This window comes from Lissotriton helveticus, chromosome 9 (genome assembly GCF_964261635.1).
Source record: "Lissotriton helveticus chromosome 9, aLisHel1.1, whole genome shotgun sequence".
Lineage (NCBI taxonomy): Eukaryota > Metazoa > Chordata > Amphibia > Caudata > Salamandridae > Lissotriton > Lissotriton helveticus.
The window spans coordinates 537,921,831-537,944,906 of record NC_136070.1 but is presented as its reverse complement, the minus strand read 5'-3'; the positions used below and the strand labels follow the sequence as shown (position 1 = coordinate 537,944,906).

General features: G+C 48.4%; 1 protein-coding gene across 1 annotated transcript in view; it reads right to left on the bottom strand.

Moving 5' to 3' along the window:
* Positions 1-13,372: 13,372 nt before the first annotated feature.
* COQ8B (coenzyme Q8B) overlaps positions 13,373-23,076 on the bottom strand; it is a 109,461-nt gene continuing 99,757 nt past the window's right edge. Inside the window, exons 12-15 of the mRNA XM_078660404.1 lie at positions 18,587-18,694; positions 18,086-18,151; positions 16,592-16,678; positions 13,373-13,809 (exon numbers count right to left, since the gene is read on the bottom strand). Of these exons, the coding sequence (XP_078516530.1) occupies positions 13,489-13,809; positions 16,592-16,678; positions 18,086-18,151; positions 18,587-18,694 (582 nt within the window). The 3' untranslated portion in view covers positions 13,373-13,488. The remainder of the gene's footprint in view (positions 13,810-16,591; positions 16,679-18,085; positions 18,152-18,586; positions 18,695-23,076) is intronic.

The window sequence follows — 23,076 nt, the reverse complement described above, 5'->3', positions numbered from 1 at the left end:
AGTAATAACAATATAGCACTACAATAAAAATACAATAAAATACAGGCTAGAATAGGGCTAAACTACTAATGAGTTACTAAGTCCCATAAATGTGCATATATTGCAGCAATAACAATATAACACTAGAATATACGATGGCAGTGTGAAAGCAATGCATACAGTGTAGTAATCCAGTAATAAGACAATAAGATAAAATAATTAAAATAAAATTAGAGCCTGCGGTAAAAGGCAATGACTAGTCCGTGATGGCCGCTGAGTAGAGAGAGAGGTCAGTCTTAAATGGCCGCCATGTAGGGGGACTGGAGACGCTAGTCCTTTATTTGTTGTTATTGCTTGTGAGCAGAGTGGAGAGGTTCCAGGTTCCGTTTGAAGCAAGCCCAGTTCCAAGCTGGGTGTGAGGTAGCGTTCGTTGTGTCACAGGTGAAGGAAAGGAAGTTACGGGGACAGTGCCAAATACGATTAGAAATAGCCTGAGGAGACCAGATCTTAGTACATAGGGTGCAAAAGAATGATTAGCCACGATGGTGGTCCGAGGGGGGAGACTGTGTCAAAATGGCCACCACATATGGGGAGAAGAGACATTAGTCCACTATTTATTTCCATGCTTTGTGAGCAGTGAGATCAGACATTTAGTCCTCTTTTTATTTCCATGCTTGTGAGCAGTGAGATCAGTTTCGTTTCTCCCTCTGTGGGGGAGACTCATCCCGATGGACTCTCGTGGGCACAGTAGGTGATTTATGGCCTTAGTAACTTCGGTAACAATATATCTGTAAGAAACAGTAGTTAGTATTAGATTCCTTACCTTAGAATATCCCCAGGCGTCAGTCTGGATCCGGAAACTTTTGCGTAGCAGTACCCCTGCGCGTCGGTAGGCGTCGTCTGCAGGCGTCCCCTGCGGCTCCGCATCCGTCGTCGGCGTCGTGCGCCGTGATGACGTCGCTGGAGTATATAGACGCCGCCTCCGCGCGCTGACGTCAGTTCTTTGCACACAGCTTTTCCGCGCCAGAACACGCAGAGCCATGGAAGAACCAACACTGGTGCCATGCGAAACTAGGGCCCTGAAGGGGATGACCTTAACCCTATGTATCAGTTCGCAGAACGGGGAGGACGGGTGGGGCGGTAAGGAATCTTACAGATATATCGTTACCGAAGGTAAGTAACTTGTTCATCTGAAAGAAACAGGTTAGTATTAGATTCCTTACCTTAGAATAGATACCCCAGCAATACCAACCCCGGTGGTGGGTCTGCGAACCAATACAGCTTACACCAGAAAGTCCTGCAGGACAGAACGGCCAAAAAAGCCGCTCTTCATCCTTTGAAGGATGCGGAGGCGGGAAGAAGGAGGGTAAGGTGATGGACTGCCCGATGTGAAAAGCAGAGACCACTTTGGGCAGGTAAGAAGGTCTAGTTCTCAGAACCACCTTGTCTGGATGAATGGACATGAAAGGAGGTTTGACAGAAAGAGCCTGGAGCTCACTCACTCTCCTGGCAGAGGTGATGGCAACCAGGAAGGCCGTCTTTAAAGTCAGGAGACGGAGAGGACAGGAATGAAGTGGCTCAAAGGGAGCACATATCAAGAAGGTCAGAACCAGGTTCAAGTCCCACTGAGGCATCACAAACGGAACAGGTGGATACATGTGCGTGATGCCCTTCAAGAATCTCGTTACAATAGGGGACTTGAACAAAGAAGGTTGATCAGGCAGCCTTAGAAAGGCCGAAAGGGCAGAAAGGTAGCCCTTGACAGTGCCCAGAGCAGAGCCCTGCTGGGCAAGAGAGAGAAGAAAGAGAAGAACCTCGGAGAGAGGGGCAGAAAGAGGGTCCACAGCCTTTGCTGTGCACCATGCCACAAATCTGTTCCACCGGCAGGCGTATACCGAATATGTGGAGGGCCGCCTGGCTGCCAGAATCACATCACAAACTTCAGGAGGCAAGTCAAAGGCCTCAACTGTCGCCGCTCAATCTCCACGCATGGAGGTGGAGACTGGACAGGTTCGGGTGGAGGACCGTCCCCTGCTGCTGCAACAGAAGGTCCTCCAGAAGGGGCAGGCGGATCGAGGGACCGACTGACATGCTGAGTAGCTCGGGATACCAGTACCTTCGAGCCCAGTCCGGAGCCACAAGGATAACTTGGGCCCGGTCGCGCCTGATCTTCTTCAGCACTCTGGGCAGAAGTGGTATAGGCAGAAAGGCGTACAATAGACCGCAACTCCACTCGCGCCAAAAGGCGTCGCCGTGCGAGTGCCGTCTTGGAAACTCCAACGCGCAGAACTGATGACATTGCGCGTTCTCTTCTGTGGCGAATAGATCTAACCAAGGCTCTCCCCATTGCAGAAAGAGGCCTATCGCCACGTCCGAGTTCAGACGCCATTCGTGATCCACCGAGCACCGACGGCTGAGTTCGTCCGCCCTGGCGTTCAGAGAACCTGCCAGGTGTTGAACCGTCAGAGTCACGCTCTGACGTTCCAGCCATTGCCAGAGACGCAGAGCCTCCTGGCAAAGGGTCCACGACCCCACTCCGCCCTGCTTGTTGCAGTACCACATGGCGGTGGTGTTGTCCGTGAACACCTGCACTACACTCCCGTTGACAAAGGGGAGGAATGCCTTCAGTGCTAGACGGATCGCCCGCAGCTCCAACAGGTTTATATGGAGCTGGGACTCCGCCGGAGACCAGATGCCTCTGATCTCCGCCTCTCCCAAGTGGCCTCCCCAGCCCTGGAGGGACGCGTCCGTCACAACCACGTGCTCCGGGTGGGGAAGGGAGAGGGATCTGCCTCTGACCCAATCGCGGTCCTTAAGCCACCACTGCAGTTGTCTCGCAGTGCCCTCCGAGATCAAGACATGGTCGGACAAGTTGCCCTGATGCTGGGCCCACTGAAATTTCAGGTCCCACTGCAGAGCCCGCATCCGCCACCGGGCGTGATGCACCAGAAGGATGCAGGAAGCCATCAGCCCCAGCAGCCGCAGCGTCAACCTGACCGAAACCCGGGATAACGGCTGAAAGATGGGAATCAAAGCCTGTATAACCCGGACTCGCCGTTCCGGAGGATAAACCCGAAACTGCGCCGAGTCGAGAACCGCTCCGATGAAAAGGAGCTTTTGAGAGGGACACAGGTGTGATTTCGGCACATTGATGGAAAACCCCAGCTCGTGCAGGAGGTCTGCCGTCATCTGAAGGTGGTGGATGACTGTCTGGGGCGAGCCCGCCTTCAACAACCAGTCGTCCAGGTAGGGGAAGACTGAAACCCCCAACCGGCGCAGATGGGCTGCGACCACCGCCATCACCTTCATGAACACCCGTGGGGCGCTGGTAAGGCCGAATGGGAGCACGATAAACTGAAAGTGCTCGTGGCCTATCGTGAACGCCGGTGGGCCGGCAGGACGGGGATGTGAAAATACGCATCCTGCAAGTCCAACGCTACCATCCAGTCTTGCGGTTCTAGAGCAGCCAAGACCTGAGCCAAAGTCAACATCTTGAACTTCTCCTTCCGGAGGAAGCCGTTGACGTTCCGTAGATCCAAGATAGGACTAGGCCCCCTTTGTCCTTCTTGGGTACCAGAAAGTAGTGGGAATAGCAACCACACCCTACTTCTGGCCCAGGAACGCGCTCGACGGCCCCCTTGGCCAAGAGGGCCGTAACTTCCTCCTGCAGAAGTGTCAAGTGGTCCCCCGACACACGGTGGTTCTGCGGTGGCATGGCTGGAGGAGTGGTCTCGAATGGGAGGGAGTAGCCCCTTCGGACGAGCTGCAGCACCCACCTGTCCGATGTGATAGTGCGCCAGCGGGAGTGGTGATGGCGAACCCTGCCACCCACTGGCGTCACATGGGCCTGAAAGCACGGACTAGGAGGATTTGGAGGCCGATGCTGCGGGGGGAGGTGTGGTCTGACCTCGCCGTTGTCCCCGACCGCCTCCACGGCGGACTCCACGGCCGCCACCGCGTTGAGAAATGTGTTGCGGCGCGTGGCTGGCAGCACGTGTGGGACCGCCCCTTCCTTGGCCACGAAAGGAGCGAAACGAACCCGTTTGCTGGCGCTGGGTCGAGAGACCCAAGGACTTGGCCGTGACCCTGGAGTCCTTGAAGCGCTCCAGCGCGTGGTCCGCTTTGTCGCCAAACAGGCGACTGCCATCGAACGGCATGTCCATCAAGCCATTCTGGACATCTGCCGAAAAGTTGGCGGACCTCAGCCAGGCGTGGCGACGAATCGCCACCGTCGTGGACATCGCTCTGCCCAGCGAGTCGGTCGTATCAAGACCACACCTGATGGAGTATTTTGCTGCGTCTCGGCCTTCAATCATAGCCTTGCCGAGCTTTGCCCGTACCTCCTGCGGGCATTCCGGCAGCAGGTCCGCGACCGTATCCCACAGAGAGTGGGAGTAGCGGCCCAAGAGGCATGCGGTGTTGCAAGACCGCAGTCCCAAACTCAGGGACGAGAAGACCTTTTTTCCATACTGGTCGTACCTCTTGGATTCCCGGTCGGGCGGGGCCGACGGGAATGCGGTCTGGGAAGTCGAGGCCTGGATCACCAGACTCTCAGGGGTGGGATGGGTGGACAGGAACTTGGGGTCATCCGGACACGGACGGTGGCGTCTGGCCACGTTCCTATCAACAGGCGAACCTGAAGCGGGCCTGGACCACGTGCCCAAAAGAACGTCAGATAAGGCTTTGTTAAACGGCAGCAGTGGCTCCTGTGGGCATGACTGCGGTTTGAAGACCTCAGTGAGGATGTTAGGCCTCACGGCCGCGACGGGGAGCTCAAGGTGTAAGGCCTTGGCCGCCCTCATCAACACCACTGAATAAGCAGCCCCCTCCTCCGAAGCCACGGTAGGAGGCAAGACAAAACCAGGGTTAGGAGAGTCGTCCAGACCACTGGCGTCACCCAAATCACCTGTCCAGTCCACATTGTACTGACACTCGCGTGACAGAGGGTCCTCAGACCCCTCCCAACCCTCTCCGTAATCTACATCTTCACCATATTCGGAATCAACAATGTAGACCGGCTCCCCGGGGTCCACAGGCCCCATCGGCGTCGGGCGACGCCGGTCCGACTCTGCGTCCGGAGTCGGAGAGGGTACGGGGGCGTCGCAGCCCAGAGCCGGCGCCGGAGCACCGGCGCCGCGCGGGGGCGGCATCGGGGGCAACCCCGATGGAATCGGCGCCGGAGAGGCCGGTAGACCAGCCGGCGTCGACCCTGAGGGACCCTGCGGCGCCGGGGTCAGAGCCGTCGGCGGCGCCGGGGCCAGAGCACCCGGCGGCGTCGAGGCAGGAGCACCCGAACCGCTAGGGCCCCCGGACGGGAGCACAGGGCCCGAAGGCGCCGTAGGCCCCGCCGGAGGAGACAGTGCCCTCATGGCCATGAGGAACTCCTCTATCTCCCCGGGCGTCGCGCCTTGCCCAGGGACCGTAGGGTATGGAGCAGGCCGCGCCGGCGACTCACGCGGAGCCGCGGGGGTGGGGCCACCCGAACCCCCGGCCGCATCGCGCGAGCGTCGGGGGTACGATGACGACGCCCCGACTTCTTGTGTTTCCTACCAGAGGAATGGCGACGACTTCCGGAGCGCTCGTGGCGGCTCCGCGACCGCTCCCTCGACCTCCGGCCAGACTGGGACCGCTCTCGACGCGGGGCCGACACCCTCAGCTCGAGTAGCTTGTGGGACCGCTCCCGCCTAGCTTTACTCGTCAGGGCCCGGCAGTCGACACAGTCGTCCACGGCGTGGTCGGGGCCCAGGCACCGGAGGCAGAGTCGGTGATGATCCGTGACCGACATCGTGCGGTCACAGCCGTCACAGTTCTTAAAACCGGGCATCCTACCGGCACCGTAAGAAGAATCAAGGATTCACAAAACTTTGGTCAAAAGACCGGAGTACTGCACTTCTCGGATCTGCGCTAACTGGCGCGGAAAAAAGAAGAACTGACGTCAGCGCGCGGAGGCGGCGTCTATATACTCCAGCGACGTCATCACGGCGCACGATGCCGACGACGGACGCGGAGCCGCAGGGGATGCCTGCAGACGACGCCTACCGACGCGCAGGGGTACTGCTACGCAAAAGTTTCCGGATCCAGACTGACGCCTGGGGATATTCTAAGGTAAGGAATCTAATACTAACCTGTTTCTTTCAGATTTGTATTTATGTGTTGGTTTTGAAAACAGATAAATAAATGGCATTGTCATTTACATTGCCATTAGCCTAATCTCTCGCAAATGTGAGACCTATTGCATTTGCACCCACACATGCACACACACACACACACACACAGTCAGCCGCACACACAGAGCCAGCCACACACACACATACACACAGCCAGCCAGCCAGCCGCACACACACACACACACACAGAGAGCCAGCCGCGCACACAGAGCCAGCCGCGCACACAGAGCCAGCCGCACACACAGAGCCAGCCGCACACACAGAGCCAGCCGCACACACACACACACACACACAGAGCCAGCCGCACACACACACAGAGCCAGCCGCACACACACACACAGAGCCAGCCAAGGCTGCAAATAAGATAACAAGACTGTGAGCTTTAAAAACGCTTCTGAGAAGCCGAAGCACAAACGAAGCTGGGGAAAACAAAGAACGCGAGAGAAGCCAGAAAGTAAGAGTGACAATGAAAAAAACTATTGGTAAGTAATAAACGGGCTCTAAGACCCCTTTTTAAAAAAAAAATGTTTTAAATAAACAGATCGCAGCAAGTGACAGAGCATTCACTGTTTCAGGCGAGAATAAACAAGCACAAGCACCTACGAGCACACGGACAGTGGGAGGGGGGCGGGAAAGGAACGGACAGCGGGAGGGGGGGCGGGAAAGGAACGGACAGCGGGAGGGGGCAAGGAAGGCACTCACCTGGACTTCCTCGGGCGGCGATCGGCCGCGGAATGACGAACACAAACATGGACGCACAAAAAAAATAAACCCCGCCCACGGGCACAGCCACCAAAGTATGCTTAAATTAGTCCACCTCTACCTTTCATCACAAACAACAAACCAGTGGACAGACAGAGACACACGCCTCGCCCCCCTCCCCTCCTCGCCCTCTCTGACTGCATATATACACAATGGGATTCATCCCAGCAAAAGCACACAACCACCAGCTCATACACAATGGAATACAACTTCACTCTACATCACAACCACCAGCCTATACAAAACGAAATACAACGCCAGTCTTGGACACAATCAGCAGGTCATACAAAATAGAATGTGCTGCTACCTCCAAATGGCCTAACACAAAAATATTTATAATGGAATCCATTACCAGTCAAGGACACATCCACCGAAATTTTTTATTATAAATTGTATTTATTATTGCGTCGAAATGTCATAAAACGTTTATACTGAATGTGCTTTTATGGTTTTTGTACATGAAAAAAATACTGAATAAAGAAATTTTGACTTTGGCACTCGCACGTATGCACAGGGGGTTTTCGGAGCACCAAATATGCACCTCTATTATCTTTGTGCGCAGGCAAACTTAGTCCACCACTGGCATCGCCTGCATAAATATGTCCCACACGTTGCCATAGAATCGGATGAGGCTCTCCCCATTCTGCTTTCAGCTCTTATATCACAGAGAAGGACTGAAATGCCATGCTCTGTTATAAATTCAAGTGCGCAATCCACGCACGGAGTAAATTAGCATAACAAGCACATAAGACACCACTGTATGTCCCTGCACTCCACCTTCTACACCGTCCAGATATATCAGTCAGCGCCTCAGAGTGAGACACCCTGCGGACAGCGTCTGTGAATGTGACATGCAGAGGACCGCTGTGCCTGGAGCACCCAGCGCTGTTCCCAATACCCACTCATGAGTGTCTCTGAGACACCCCAAGCACTCAGAGACGCCTAAAGAGACAGCGGCTGAGAGCACAGCGAGTGAACACAGCAGAAATGCAGACACATTTTCTTCCACAAAAACTTAAATGATGGACGTTCTATAGGTCGAATCAGTATGGAAACGCCACAAAGATGAGTGCACAAAAAAAAACAGGTTTACCAGTCTGAAGGCGCTGTACAGTGGCTGCGTTGAACGAGACAGGCTGACTCCGAGGAAGGACTGGCCACCGCGTTTCGCATTGACGGCCTCTGCCATTAACAAGCACCCCCCTTCCCGCACCCCCACCCCGTGCCACCAGTGCACAAGGGGAGGGCGCCCGAACACCATGTGAATCCCTCTCATAGACAGAATACACGACCATTTTCAAACCCCGTGGAGAATCCCCCGGATACTTACAGGTGGCTGAAGAGAGACATTGTGTTTTTCTGGCTGCGGTGGGCGGGGTGACATTAATGCTTACCTTCCTCATTAGCATGCCCCTGCCACCAATACTGGGCTATGCGTATATAGTATAAGACTTCATTGACACCACAAGAAAGCGCTGATAGGGTACAATGAAAGGAGTGGTACCAGGACACCCGTTTTAGGGGTTTAGATAGCAAGGAGGGGGGAGTTAATAGGAAATGTAATGAAAAGCGGGGGAAAGGCAAAAGATGGCAGAATGGACGTGGCGTCAACCCCGGCACTGGACTCGGCCTTTTAGCGACAGTCCCTCCATGAGCGCCCCGCTGTTAATGGCCGGCAGGACTATGAGTTTTTGGCAGCGTTCAAAGAAAAGCACATCCACCTTTCACCCGTATACCTTCACGGCTAAAGGTAACCCAATGCTAAACGCACAACCCACATAAAGTAATGGTAAAAATAAAGTTCAGACACAGTAATTATAAAACACAATATGTCACGCCGCCAGTCAAACATCCAGTACGGGTGTGCATGGCTAAAAGAGGACAGGGTGGTAACCAGGAGGGACTAAAAAGCCTCAGTTGCAATCATGAAACAGCGTTTACCATAACCAATGACGCAAAATGACGCACACCAATGGTAATTACGGGCAGAGCCGAAACTTAACTTCTTAAAGTATATTGATTCCAACCCATTACGTGCTAGGCGTTTCTTAACCACCTTTTCTAATGCACGTAATCTTATCAAAGGACATCAAGCGTGGCCAATAAAGGAACTTTATTAGGCACTTGGACTGCAGATTGTACCAAGGTTTCATGAGAGGGGGGAACTGACAAACTTCGACTATCCCATTAATCCTTCCAACCGGTAGTAAAGAGGGGATGGTGACTGTCTACAGCTAAGCAAAAACAAAAACAAAAGGAAAGAGACACGCACCGAAAATACACACGCACAGTAACACAGGACACACAGTAACACAGCACACACAGACATTCACATAGAGAAACTTACAGAAACCGACTAGCGCAGTGACTGAATCACATGCACGCGCACACACATACAAACACACACACAAACGTATGCACAGAAAACACAGGCAACCAAAAACATAGGACACACATGCACATGCAGACATTGGTATAGTGAAACTCACAGAAACAGGCCGGCACCGTGACATGCTCACATCCGCGCACACCACACACACACAGGCACTCACAGACAAGCACATACAGACATTCAGTTACACACACACATATATGCACATATACTCACATTAATACACACAGACACACATACAGAAGAGAACACACAGTCAGAATACTGAGGTAAAAAGCTAAAATCACAAACTGACAGAATAGTGACAAACATTTATCACAAGTACAGTAGCCTAACAACAGACTTCATAAAGTGCCCACCTGACATCTCCCAACACCAGCCCACGTGAGAATCTTCCAGAATCCGTCTGAAATCCCCTTCATAGAAGGTGCCTCTGCACCAAACATTTGCCATCCCCCACCGTGCTTTGAACCTTTGAAAGATCCGTGGTCGAAGAGAATCGAATTCGCCATATTTTAAATGTACACCCAACCTCTTTGGTCGTGTAGCCCTTTGCCAAGAAGGCGGCACAGGCAGATGGTAATGTATATGCAAATTTTCACGGAGGGGCCGCCTATTTTTTGCTTCACTGGCTCCAATGTGAAGCGAGAACAGGCCTTAATGTACAACACGCACCTAAGAGAAATTGACGTGTCGCCAGGCTGGTGTGTGATGGAGCCAGACCGGGTCCTGGGGGGGCGGCCGGGGGGTCGGCGAAAGGAGGGGGCATGCAGAACACCTAAGAGAAATTGACATGTCGCCAGGCTGGTGTGTGATGGAGCCAGACCGGGTTCTGGGGGGCGGCGGCCGGGAGGTCGGCGAAAGGAGGGGGCATGCAGATTTACTTTTGATGTTAATCTGGACCCGTCCCCTCATGCTTGGTTCACAGTCGGGGCACTCTTCTGTGCCAAATGATCCCTGCTTAATTTGGCAGCGATGATGTGGGCTGGTGGCTCTAAAACCCTCTTCAACTTGTAATTGCTGGTGTTTTAAAGAATGAATATTAATATTAAGGGATGCTGAGGTTCATAAAACTGAAAATAATTACGCATTTTTTCCTCTTTGTTTCCCCCCTTTTCATCTGCCGGTCCTCCTGGAAACATAAGGTTTTCGCTCAGAGGCAGAAGGCGTTGTGGCTCTTGCATACCTGTTGTATGCAAAATGTATTAAAGCTTCATGGAAATAAACGTAGCAAACGCAAGACTACAACACCTAAAACTAGGTGAGCTAAGGCCAGATACACTGGGACATGGACGCTGGGACCGGAGCCGACTGCACGGACACACACGGACAGCGGGAGGGGGGAGGGCGGGCACACGGACAGCGGGAGGGGGGGCGGGCGGCTACACGGACAGCGGGAGGGGGGGCGGGCGGCTACACGGACAGCGGGAGGGGGGTGGGAACGGGCACACGGACAGCGGGAGGGGGGCCTATGAGGACACGTACAGCGCAGCGGTCGGCCTAGAACAAGCAAAACAAACCTTCAACAACAATAGAAAAAAGCCCCGCCCACTGCCGCATGACGTGGGCCAAAAGCGAAAAATTCTCGGGAACGCCCCCGAATCTGGTCCGGCCTTGACGGACAGATCCGGCTTCCAATGGCTAGCCTCCATTTATGGAGCTAGCCAATGGGAGCCGGTGGACGTTCCTATAGCCAATATTGTAAACATTAGATTTCGCCTGCGCGAACTGCTTGCGCAGATCGCCAGGTCGAAACCTAAAAAGGAGCAGGAGAAAGAAACAAAACCCAAGGGCACCTTCTACTCAGTCAATTCGAAAACCAAAAAGCCCTTGGAATATATCACATACATAATCATATTCATTCCTTCTCTGGGGACCCTTCCTTCCCTAGTAAGAGAAGGGCAAGCTCTAGTGCGCAGCTACAGGAACAGTCCCATGCATGTGTCAATGTATAATACCAAAAACACAGGTCAGTGCCAAGGAAAAGACCAAGTGGGCCCATAAAACACCTGGACAAAAAGGCAAAGGGAGGGCCTCACGTAAGCAACTATCAAGGAACAATTGGCATATTCTTCCGAATTTGCTCACATATCATAAGCACCTCACCTCTGCAATGGAAAGAACCAATCCTCGAGCAAATTCAAAAGGAATGTTGTGTTTATGTGTGTAAGATAATCCAATGTTATGTGTTATATACAACACATCTCTATCCACTCCCTGAGGTCCCCTAATGGGGAGAAGATTCTTTCTCCCAAGAAAAAAGGAATAAAAATGAGTTGCATTGGGCCTCCAGCAATTTAGTTTTCAATGATGCCCGCACTCATGATTAAAATAACATACCATGCATTAGACCATTTTAAATAGAACGCCCAACATGTTCCATTGCCTTTCTGATAGGCAATTTCTTCAGGGGGTACCTTGTTTCACCCATGCTTACACCGGATCAAATGGCTGCCAGGTGAATGTATACCAGCAAGCCACTGGAGAAGACGGACTACGATTTCCAGAGAAGGAATTAATATGATTAGGTATGTGTAATATTCCAAGGGTTTTTTGGTTTTTGAACCTTTCCAGTGGTACCAAACAATATTGTTCAACAAGAACCGGGTGTTCGGTCAAGAGACTGGGCAGCAAATACCAGTGGCCAATGGCCCTCCATCAACAGAACCCTCTTCTGCTCCGATGACTCAATTTTGTCAGCACAAGCCTAGTTCAGCAAATGGGTGCCGTGGTTGCCGTGGTCTGAAGCCAGCCTGCATCATGGGACCGAGATAGTTTATCTTCTAGGTGTGCAAAATGCAGGCACTGAACACCAAGTAAGTATCCTTTCTAGCATGTTGGCCATTTAACCAAAGCTCACTTGGCTCTGGTGCCTTCTGAGACTTCAACCGGAGTGTTGTGCTAAAGCTCGGCTCCTCCTATGAGCAGTCTGTGACGCGGTCATTAGTAGGTCCATTTCCTGACTATGCCTCGTCCCTGCGGTTGAGGCCAGCTGACGTGCTCTGCTGTAGGTGGTTTAGGGGACAGCCTGGTCAGAAAGCAGAAAGCATCACCGCAAAAAAAAAGCAAATGAGGCCCTGTCACCCATCTTGCCTGACCATAGGAGGCAAAATAAGTTCTTGCTGAGGCTCCTTCGTGGGCCAGCCAAAAGCCGTAGCTGCTGCCTTGTTGGGAGGTTGAGCGACACTAATGGTACATCAGACCCAGGAGTTGGCTGGCTGGACCAGACTGCCAGTTGAGCCAGATATTGAAGGTAGCTGGACTTGGCGATGGTGTAAAGCGCAACTACAAGCACATGGTTTCCTATCAGTACCTTGCAGTACCAGAGGTTTTCTCCCCTGGCTGTCCCCTCCCAAGTAAAGTGGACTTCAAAGACACACTTGAGTCACGAGACCAAGAGCAACCGTATCAGGAGTTGCCCTCACCTCCCATCTCTCCTCCGACTGAAGTGCAGGCTTCGCGTCAATGCGGACCTCCGTTCATAACTTAGCGTCCTATCTGGAAGCTAGGTGTGCGAAGCTGAAAGTCAGTCCTTTTCCTCAGTCTTTAGACCAGTTCCTGCAAACATCTCCGACAATCGTGGAGTTAAAGTGGGGATGATGTTTTAATAAAGTAATAAACCACCTTTATTTCTACCTTAGGACTCTTACGAAGCCGGTAAATAGAATATTTCTTATCCTGGGAGGAATATTTGTTTTCAACTATTGTTTCTTTTCCCCACTTCTAACCCATTCCGTCTAGCTCACTCTTCGCAGGATGCCCCCAGTTTCCGATTTCCGAACCTCAACGATCAGTCTAATTTTCTAAGAGGCTTTTCCTCACTGGTGAACGGCTGCACACTATTGAGGCCTGGAAGACAATTTTTCAAGCAGAAATGGCTTCAACAATATGCCACAACCCTCCTTCCAGGAAGGAACCTTGGACAAAGCCATCCTGATTTGGTTCGTGAACAGAGGGCTTCCTTTTCATACATGTAGGAAGCAGCTCCATTCTTAATGACTGAAATACACGCGCTTCAGGGCAGGAAGCGCAGAAGCAGTTCATAAAGTATAATTATCCAAGACAACAATTAAATTATATATATTTTTTTTTATAAAATGTGTTTAGTTTATCTTTACATATTGTTACACATATCTCTGGGTCCTTGCACACAGTTGAAACATAATCCTTGTAGAGAGGGAGCGTCTTCTACTGGTTCTCCGCTAGAGCAGTAGGGCTGGGCATGGGATTCCGCCTCTCCCGCTCCCAGTATTTCCTGTAGCGCTCCTCAAACATCTCCCTGCAGGAGAAGACACCCTTGAGCTTGGCGCAGATGAGGAACGAACCGGCCATTTTGCGATGGAGCGAGTAGGACTCCTCTGGAGGTGGAGTGAGACGGTGCTTCAGCATTACTGGCACCAAGTTGTGGATGCGCCGGGCTGTGCTCTGCTTGCCGAAGTCGAAAGGCTCATTGGCAGCGAAGGGCTCTCCTAAGATCATCACAGCATCGACGTGCGCCTCTTCGAACACCTGTTGATAAATACGTTGATATTTATTCAAGTCACAAGTGGGTGCAGCCTTGTGAGGTCGAATAACAATATTTCACCATTCAAACAATTAATTAGCAACATTTAATGACCCTTTCTGTATATCTTGACCTCTTCATAATGCCATTAACGTAATTATGTGGTATATTGCAGAAGTTAGGACATGCCCTCGAACAGTTGTTCATTATATTGATCTCTACTCACATCCTGGTGCTTAAGATTTTTGAAGTGAACCTTTTTATTATTAGACTAGAGTCCTTTATGGCCTACCTAACAGTGAACACTCTTAGAAAAGAGAGAATGTATGCTCATTGTATTTTTCTGAACAGATTTGGCCCTTCGATATTTATGGACTCAGCCAGCGTCTTAATGAACTTCTCGATAAATCCCTAGTAGGCCCCTACCCTGAGTTTACTGCTTAAACATGGCCATTGATAAATACATGGAACAGAAGAAACATATACAAAGAGACAAATACCACATGGTCTCTCCATCCTAATACTTTAATTCAAACAGTACCATCTTATTAGAGTTGTGTCAGCTTATAATAAGTGCATTTCTTTTTGCTTATATTCTTTATCGATCGAAAATAAAAGCTGACCAATTAAGTCAAGGATTCTAGCAGGAGTATTGTACGATTTTCCCCTGTAATTTCTTGGACGTACCTTGCTTCAATTGGTGGCTCACTTCTCAATCCTCCTACTATCCACCCCAAACTGATACAAAAAAAGAATCACAAATCTCCTCAATTTTGTTTTAGATCAGAGATCTCACAAATAGAAAAATTGTTTGGGGGTCCAATAAATTAGGTAAGGAAAATGTGACTTACCCTGTAAGCATCTGTTCATGGCATGTTGTGCTGTAGATCCACATGATAGTCCTAACATCTAGTGTTGGGCTTGGACGAGTGCAAGTTTTTTCTGTTCAAAGAAGTCTTTGAATCATGAAGTATAGTGACTCCTCCTAATGCCAGTAATGCACATGGCCATGATATGTGGTCGCCCTTTTGAGGACCTCATGGTAGGAGATAGTGTCGTCGGGCAGGGGAGACTCTGGCCGGTGGGGAGAGGGTTGATGTCATAGTCCCCCCCCCATGGGTCATCTTGATGGTGTGAGTCTAGGGGGATGTTGTAAGGGTAACAGAAGGACCCAGGACTGTCTCCACCAAACCCAGAATGAGGTGACCCCCTGTGGAGAGTGAAATGAGGGGTCAGCAAGTGGTCAAAAAACTGCAAGTCGTGCAGAACTCGGCGGTCAGACTCCTTATGGGGCTTTCTCCTAGAGATAGTGTGGGGACACACTTGCGTGTCCTACATTGACTGCCAGTCGAGTCTCGCCTGAAATTTAAAATGCTAACCATCGCTCACCGGGTCCTGTATGACACCGGCCCCTTATACCTACAAAGGAGATTTGCCTTGTATGTGCCTGGTAGAGTGCTTCGGTCTTCTGCCCAATGGTTGATGCAGATTCCGAAGTTCAAGCGCGAGCGACTTGGTAGAAACTCCTTTGTGCGTCGGGCCGGTTTGGCCTTGAATTTGTTGCCTTTAGCCCTGAGGACTACTCAAGACCCAGTGCTTTTTTAAAAAAAACTCAAGACCTTGCTGTTTTAATCTGATATACGTTCATTCTTTCTTTCAGGAGCTAGCGCCGGGACACTTTGAGTAGCTGTGCGCTTTATAAGCTCAATATAACATAACATAACATAACATTAGTGGTGAAGGGGGCAAGGGGGAGGTGGAGAGGAAGGCAAATGAGGAGATCATGGCCTTCTGGCAGTGGCGGAGAGGAAGCCTCCTGGCAGGCTTCTGGGTTCAAAGCTTGCCCCCCTCGAAGGTAATGCTTGGCCTCTGTACGGTGCTGGGGATGTGGAGGAGGTTGTATGTTTTTTGCTCATGGCAGCAGACTTCAATGGATGACAATGGGGAAGTGGCCGCTTCTTCCACTTCGGCTTCAGAGCTGAACTCTCTTTCAAGATGACTTGACCTTCCATGATGGAAGTCGCAGGCTGTGGTTCGGCTTCGATGTCCTGTTCGTCAAAGAGTTTCGGAGTGTTATTGCCCTGGTGATGTGCCATGGAAGCAGATGCAATGTGTCAAGTCCGTTGGTAACACATGGTCTATTTATAATGGATGGGGAGGAACACAGAACAGGATGTATAGTCATGCTCTGAGGGCAAAGATTACACACCTGATGGAGGTCTGTCCACGGATATTTGGGGTGATACTGGAATGGAGTTCTTCCCAACATGGATGGAACATTCTCGGAAGTCGAACTGTAGATTGAGCCCTGAATAGGCGAAGTCCCGAACGGACTGAGGAAAGGAATCGGTCGTGGAGTCGAACTACGGATGTGCGAAGCTTCGAAAAAAAGAGGAGATGCTACCATTGCTTACACAGACGAGTCAAGAAGATCCAAACAGGCCCAGCAATAACATCATGGGGCATCGACCTGGAGCTCAGTGAGACAAGTCTAAACCTAACAGCGAAAAAAAGAATTCAACAATGAAGCAGTTGCCCATGTGCATTACCAACATTAGGTGGAGTCACTATACCTTGAGATTCTAAGACTATTTCGAAGAAAAACAACTTGCACACGTCCAAGCCCAACACTAGAAAACTGGAGTAAACACAGCCTGTATATCTACAGCTACATACGACACAAACCTAATGTTACGAAACGTCATGTCCCATGTTCTTTCTTGAATTAATGATCCTCCTGAGTAAGCATGTGTCCAAGATAATTGCATTTTCCAAAGGCAAACTTACCTTGGTCTCAAACCCAGTAAGGAATTTGAGGTCTCGAGATTTCTGGAGGACTTTTGCCCTGTCCCCATCAGCTGCTGCTTTCACAACCTGCAGGGATTGCAAATTGCAGAGATCATGGCTTCTAGAAACCCAAAACAGAGTGCCCACAAGAGAAAGCAATACCAACTATCTGAGCAGATTCTCTTCCCCATTCCTGCCCTACAACACAAATGTGACGAGGATTATCTTCTTTTAGCCACATATCACACGCAAAATCATCACCTCTTAAACTCTCCGAAAAGAACTAGTGGGGAGGGGGAGGAAGTTACACAGAGGATCACAATCGATAGGCCTTCAAGAAAAACAGACAGCCCAGAGGTAAGGAAAACACTCATTTAGAAATATGTTGTAAAGTATCAACCTTTATAGCTGAAAGAACACTTGATTGTTAACAATGCATAATCATAACTTCAATAATAATCAGATTATTGATAAAAGAAAAACATTACAAACAGCAGGTGGACAAAAGGCATGACAACACAAATGACAGAGGGACAAGGCATAAATGTGTAGCGCTCACTTCATAACTAAGGTTGAATAGTGCGTAGTGTAACACAAAAGACAATAATCCAGTCATGTTACAACAAAACCTAAATCTACAAACTATCTACCCTGAGTAATCATTGGTTTTCCTCTCAAAGGGGTACAGTTATGCAGCACCAGCAATGTAGAAATCAAGCTAGAGGAACGTCAGTACAAAATGTGTGTAGTTTGAGCAAATGACTATATGATATGGACGGGTCTTTACAGCTAATCTACGATTACTTATTTAGTTGCCTATTTGTGGATAAGCCCTTTTTGGCCACTGCTCAGCAGAAAACAGGCAAACTCAGGAAGACCAAGAATTTAGACAAGAAATCATTTATATTGCATTGTACAAGCATTAAGCATGCTCTGGGTGATAATGAATGCCTGGATCCATAAAATTAGTTTGGAGTCTGAGTTTAGCAGCTTGTGTCAGGGGGGACATTCCTTCACAACACTGTATCGACAAACGCCCCCTTTAAAAAATGTACTAGTTTGTGCCTCAGCCGAATGTCTAGGGAACAAACACTGAGAGTAGTAATCGACTTAAGCATTGGAGAATTTGAAGGTGCTACATATAAAAGGCTGGGACAGTAACCTAAATCACTTAGGTATAGTAAGGATAAATATTTTAAAATCTAGTGATATATAATTTAATATCACAGCAATCTTAATACTTTAAACAAACAGGAATGAAAATTCAAAAATTATTCAATATTAACCGCTTCTAAATGCATCATTTTAGAAACGCTCTTAAGTGATGTACTGAAATTCAAATATCCCTGGAGAGCCAGTGATACAAGACCTACATAAATAAATCCATTGATTAAAAACTATATCCAGATGCATGCAGTCTATTTGTTGACAAATCTTTTTTTTCTGCTTCCCCAATTTACATCAGTTTTCATTTTTAGGTAGTTCCCAGCCTACCTCAATATAGTCATCTGTAAACTCCTTGCCGAATTCCCGACTCGCTCCAAAATCCAGTAGCGAAACCTGCATAAAATGGAAATATACACCTTGAGACACTTGAGCCTTCTATGTAAACTAGAATTGTGCTGCTGGCAGTAGTGATTCACAGATTAGTGTCAGACATAAAGCAGGGAAAGCTGAAGTTCACCATGTTTCACCTGCTTGAGCACAGTGCTAGCACTTCTAGCATCCACTGCATAACCCCCCCCCCTACTCTACCTCTACAGACTCTGTATGCACTTAAACGGGGTGGTGGTGCTCAGTGAATGACCACCAGAACAAGACAAGCACAAGATGTAACCACATAATAAAGATACGAACAGGTGTCTGTATATATTAATGAGGGTGGGTGTTCATGGCAATAACTGAAAGAACAGACTAAACCTACACAAAGAGAATTTTACTTTAAATAAAACTACTATAAATTGCCTGCACATATGTACATGCAAACAAACCCACCTTATGTGTTTCTGCGTCGTAAAAGAAATTGGACCAGTTTGGATCAGTCTGCATGAAGCGGAACTCAAAGACCTCTTGTAAGCAGAGCCGCAGTATGTTTTGACAGATCTGCAAGGAAAACAGTGGAGAATCAGGGCAAGGCAAGGCGATCTACATGGTGCTTTGAAAGGTGTACAGGGTGCACATCTGTGGCACAGGTATTTAAAGGCATCTATGGAACAAAACATGAGGAAGGGCAGTCAGAGAAAATGGAAGTCCTTCATCCATCATTTAGGGAGGGATGCTTACATTCAGGTGCTAGTTTGTAAAGGGCGTAGAAGTGTTGGGTTTGCTCAAGTCGCATGACCAATTGACTGAAAGGTTTCCACACACCACTCTGACTGGTAGAAGGAAACTTCTTTACTATGACCACTCACCTTCTGACCTCTTGGGTCAAACTGTCAAGGCACATGGCTGTGACTGGGTTTTTTCATGAAGATAACTGCTTACTAAGAACGGCACATATCAGCACCGCTGCCACCCAAAATACATTAGGTTTTCACAATGGACACAAACGCCCCATGAGGAAAGGCTGTGAAGAGTCTACGGTCAACAACTGGGGACTTTGTTGGCCTTCATTATGTCATGCTCTGTTATGATACGAGATCTAGATCTGCCATAAGCTCAGGACTTGTTTCGCATGCAGTTGAAATCTAAGTTTGATAATGATGGATGCTACTATTTTAACTTCAATAATTTGTAAAGAATAATACACGAAAAAACATTCAACTCATGCCACTCACATTTTTTCTTATTTCATGACTTAAAATGAAATCTTATAAGAGGTCACAATATTTTCTGAGTCTCATTATTAAAATGTAATTTTGACCATCCATGTGTCTCTATTTACATTCTGTCATTGACTGTGAAGCAAAAGACAGCGAAATAGGAATGTACATTTATAGTAAGGTTTGCCTGGCAAGCCATTAGTAGATTGTGTGATTAGTGCTTTTTTGGTCTCGCCTACAGACAGCTTCAGCTGTCTGCTTTCAAAAGCCCTACGTGCTCAATACAAATACTTGCCGTGGGATTTGGGATAGCCCATGGCCCATGATTGGTTTGCTTTCTTGTTTATCTATTTGCTTGCTTGTTAGTTATTTGATGGCTTTCATTCCCCTTTTTGTGTTTGTCCTTCTGCTGGAGCACAGCTGTTTACAATGTTTCTGATTGGATAAATTGTATCCTTCCAGTTTACATTTAGGGAACTACTTTATTCTTTTTACTCCTTCGACTGCATATGTTTTTCTGCTTTCCACGCCCCATAGCTTGTCGTGAGCACAGTGAAGGTTTCCATTTAGACTTTTCTATTTCCATCTTTCTGTCCTTTCAGACTCTTCTATTTCCATTCCTGGCCTTGTTCTGTCACTTTCACTTCTTTCATTGAGTGCAATGTTTTAGACATGTAGAAATATTAGAAATAGCTGCACCCTATACAGCTGCTCTCCAGGATGGTTTATACATGTTAAATATATCCTATTAATAGAATAATTGCACTGATGCATGTGATGCCATTATTGCCTTACTGCTGATTTACTTTGTTATTTCCATCACTGTTTTCAAAATATAAGATAAGATTGAGAATCAGATCATATAAAAATACAGGTATTGCACTGCAGGTCAGAGAAGTACTTCGCACCAGGTCTATCGAGGCACGGGTCACAGCAGAATGCAGCATCAACCTGAGATGGAGGCGACAGCAGGAAAAAGTGCCTTCAGCAGGCTGCTGTTTATGTTCCAGCATTGAACAAGTTGCAATAGGCAATAGCTAACCTACTATTTCATAATGAAAAACAAAACACAGGTATGCTGTGCGAGCCATCTCTAAAAGAGGCTTGCTTTCATTCTCAACAATAGAAAGATTTGAAACAAGAGGAAATAAGAAATTGTGAGTTATGTTGTGCAGAATGGACTAAGGCAGACGTTCAGAAGTAGTACCTGCCCAGTCTCAGTCATCTCCTTTACAGAAAAAGAACATAGTTCTCAGAGGCGAATTAATCTGACTTACTATTGATATCTGGCCCAGCACAATAGAAAATACATTTATATAGTGCTCATTTCTGCAGCAACTAACCGCGTTACTTAAAAAAAATAATAATAATAACAATACTCCAGCTACCAAACTCGGAAAGCTAAAAGACTGAGGAAGAATGTGGGGACAATAGCTGACTGACATTTTAGGAAACTATCAAGCAGCCTTTAAATGACTTGCCTATCTTCCTAAAAAAAGCGGTACAAAAGGGGGTGGTGATGGACTGAGCATCTGAACCAATCAACCACTCACACCGAGTCAAAAGATCTGGGTTTAATCCATCACCATTCTTTAGCCCACTCTGCCACCCCAGTTCAGACATGGCCATATGCAAATCAGTCTGACCCTGTGCCTAATGGGAACAGTCCAGCCCAAACTGCCAAGCCATGCTTTCCCTGGACCGGAAACAAGCTTCCTAGGACCGGTTTCTGGCATTTCAGCCGTCTTCAGCCAGGCTTGCTTGAATCCAGTGGCAAAGTGAGCAAGGGACTCACGTCTGAGCATACCCTGCCAACTTATGTCGAACAATGCGGTACAAAAGGGGGTGGTGATGGACGGAGTATCTGAACCAATCAAACACTGACACCCAGTCAAAAGATCTGGGTTTATTCCATCACCATTCTTTAGCCCACTCTACCACCACAGTTCAGACACGGCCATATGCAAATCAGTCTGACCCTGTGCCTCATGGGAACAGTCCAGCCCGAACTTCCAAGCCATGCCTTCCCTGGACCGGAAACAAGCGTCCTAGGACCGGTTTCTGGCATTTCAGCCATCTTCAGCCAGGCTTGCTTGAATCCAGTGGCAAAGTGAGCAAGGGACTCACGTCTGAGCATACCCTGCCAACTTATGTCGAACAATGCGGTACAAAAGGGGGTGGTGATGGACGGAGCATCTGAACCAATCAAACACTCACACCCAGTCAAAAGATCTGTACTACTGAAACAGGAGGCATTTAAAACAATAATCCAGGGCCAATACATAGGTGGTGCAGAGGGAGTACGAAGGCACAGGTTCATGATTTTGATGTTCAGGAAAAGGCCCTGAAAGAAATAGAAAAGAAAAGACCAGGGTACCCAGATTTACAGGCAGAACTAATGACTATAAAAGAAAAGCTAGCTGAGCATATAGAAGTGCTTCGCTGCCTTGATTATACACAGTATGTGGTATGGGCGCATGAAGAAAGATAAAGCAGGGACTCTGTTGGCGTGTCTGGTGAACCTGCATCAGGGCAACTTACAAATACTGGGACTTAGAAACAAACAGGGTAACAGGGTTCACGCACAAGTGGATATTAAAAAAATAAGCTTACACGTTATTACAAAACGCTTTACAATGATAGATGCGGGGACCCAGGGGATGAACTCACAGAATTCTTGAGTGACTTACCTTTGCTGAGACTGACACCAGAAGAGTGCTAAGAGTGCTATAACTGGCAAAAATAAGAGCAGCAATAAAAGGGTTGAGTCACAGAAAAGTACAGGAATCCGATGGCCTAATGGTCAAATTCTACATGACATATATAAACCAGTTGCCCCCTAAACTAGAGACAGTATATCAAACTGCTTGGGAGAACAAGATTCTCCCACAGATGGCTATAGAAGCCTTAATGATTCCCTTACACAACACCAGTTGAGACCAAGAGGATGTGACAGCACACCTATTGAGTAGGGTGCTTGCTATGAGACTACTACCTTATATGCTTCATCTTACACTGCCGGGTCAGTCCAGATTTATACCTGGCTATAATACAGCATGGAATACACAGAGACATATAACTTTCTTGACTAACGCCTCCACTATACATATGGAATCCCTACAGATGATGGTAGACATTGAAAAAGTATTCAACATTCTGGAATTGAGATACTTGTATGCTGATATTAACAAATTAGGTCTAGGACGAAATTTAACCCCTTCCATGCTGATGACGAACCCCAGCCGTCACGCTCCACGGTGCTTGTGTGCTGATGACGGCTGGGGTTCATCACGGCCCCGCCCTGTTCTTTTGTTTACCGCACAGCGGCGGAATCGGCCCAGAATGGAAGGGGTTAAAAAATAAGAAAGACTTTTATTTACCATGCCCATGGCCAGGGTAAAGACTGGTTAAGCCATTTCGAAAGGGTATACAATAGAAAGGGCCACAATACAGGGATGCCCTGCTGTCACCCCTGCTGTTCGCCCTCGCAGTCAAACCACTAGCATGCAAATCGAGAATATTAATGAAAGGTACAAAGCACCACATATCCCTGTATGTGGAAGGCATGTTGTTATTTCTTAACGGGTGGATATAGAAAAGGCAATCCAACTACTGAATATATTTGGGGATATACTGGGGCTATAAATTAACTAGCAAAAAGTAGCATATTTCATGTTAAACAACCCCAAATCGGAGATGTCCATATTACATAACATGCATTTG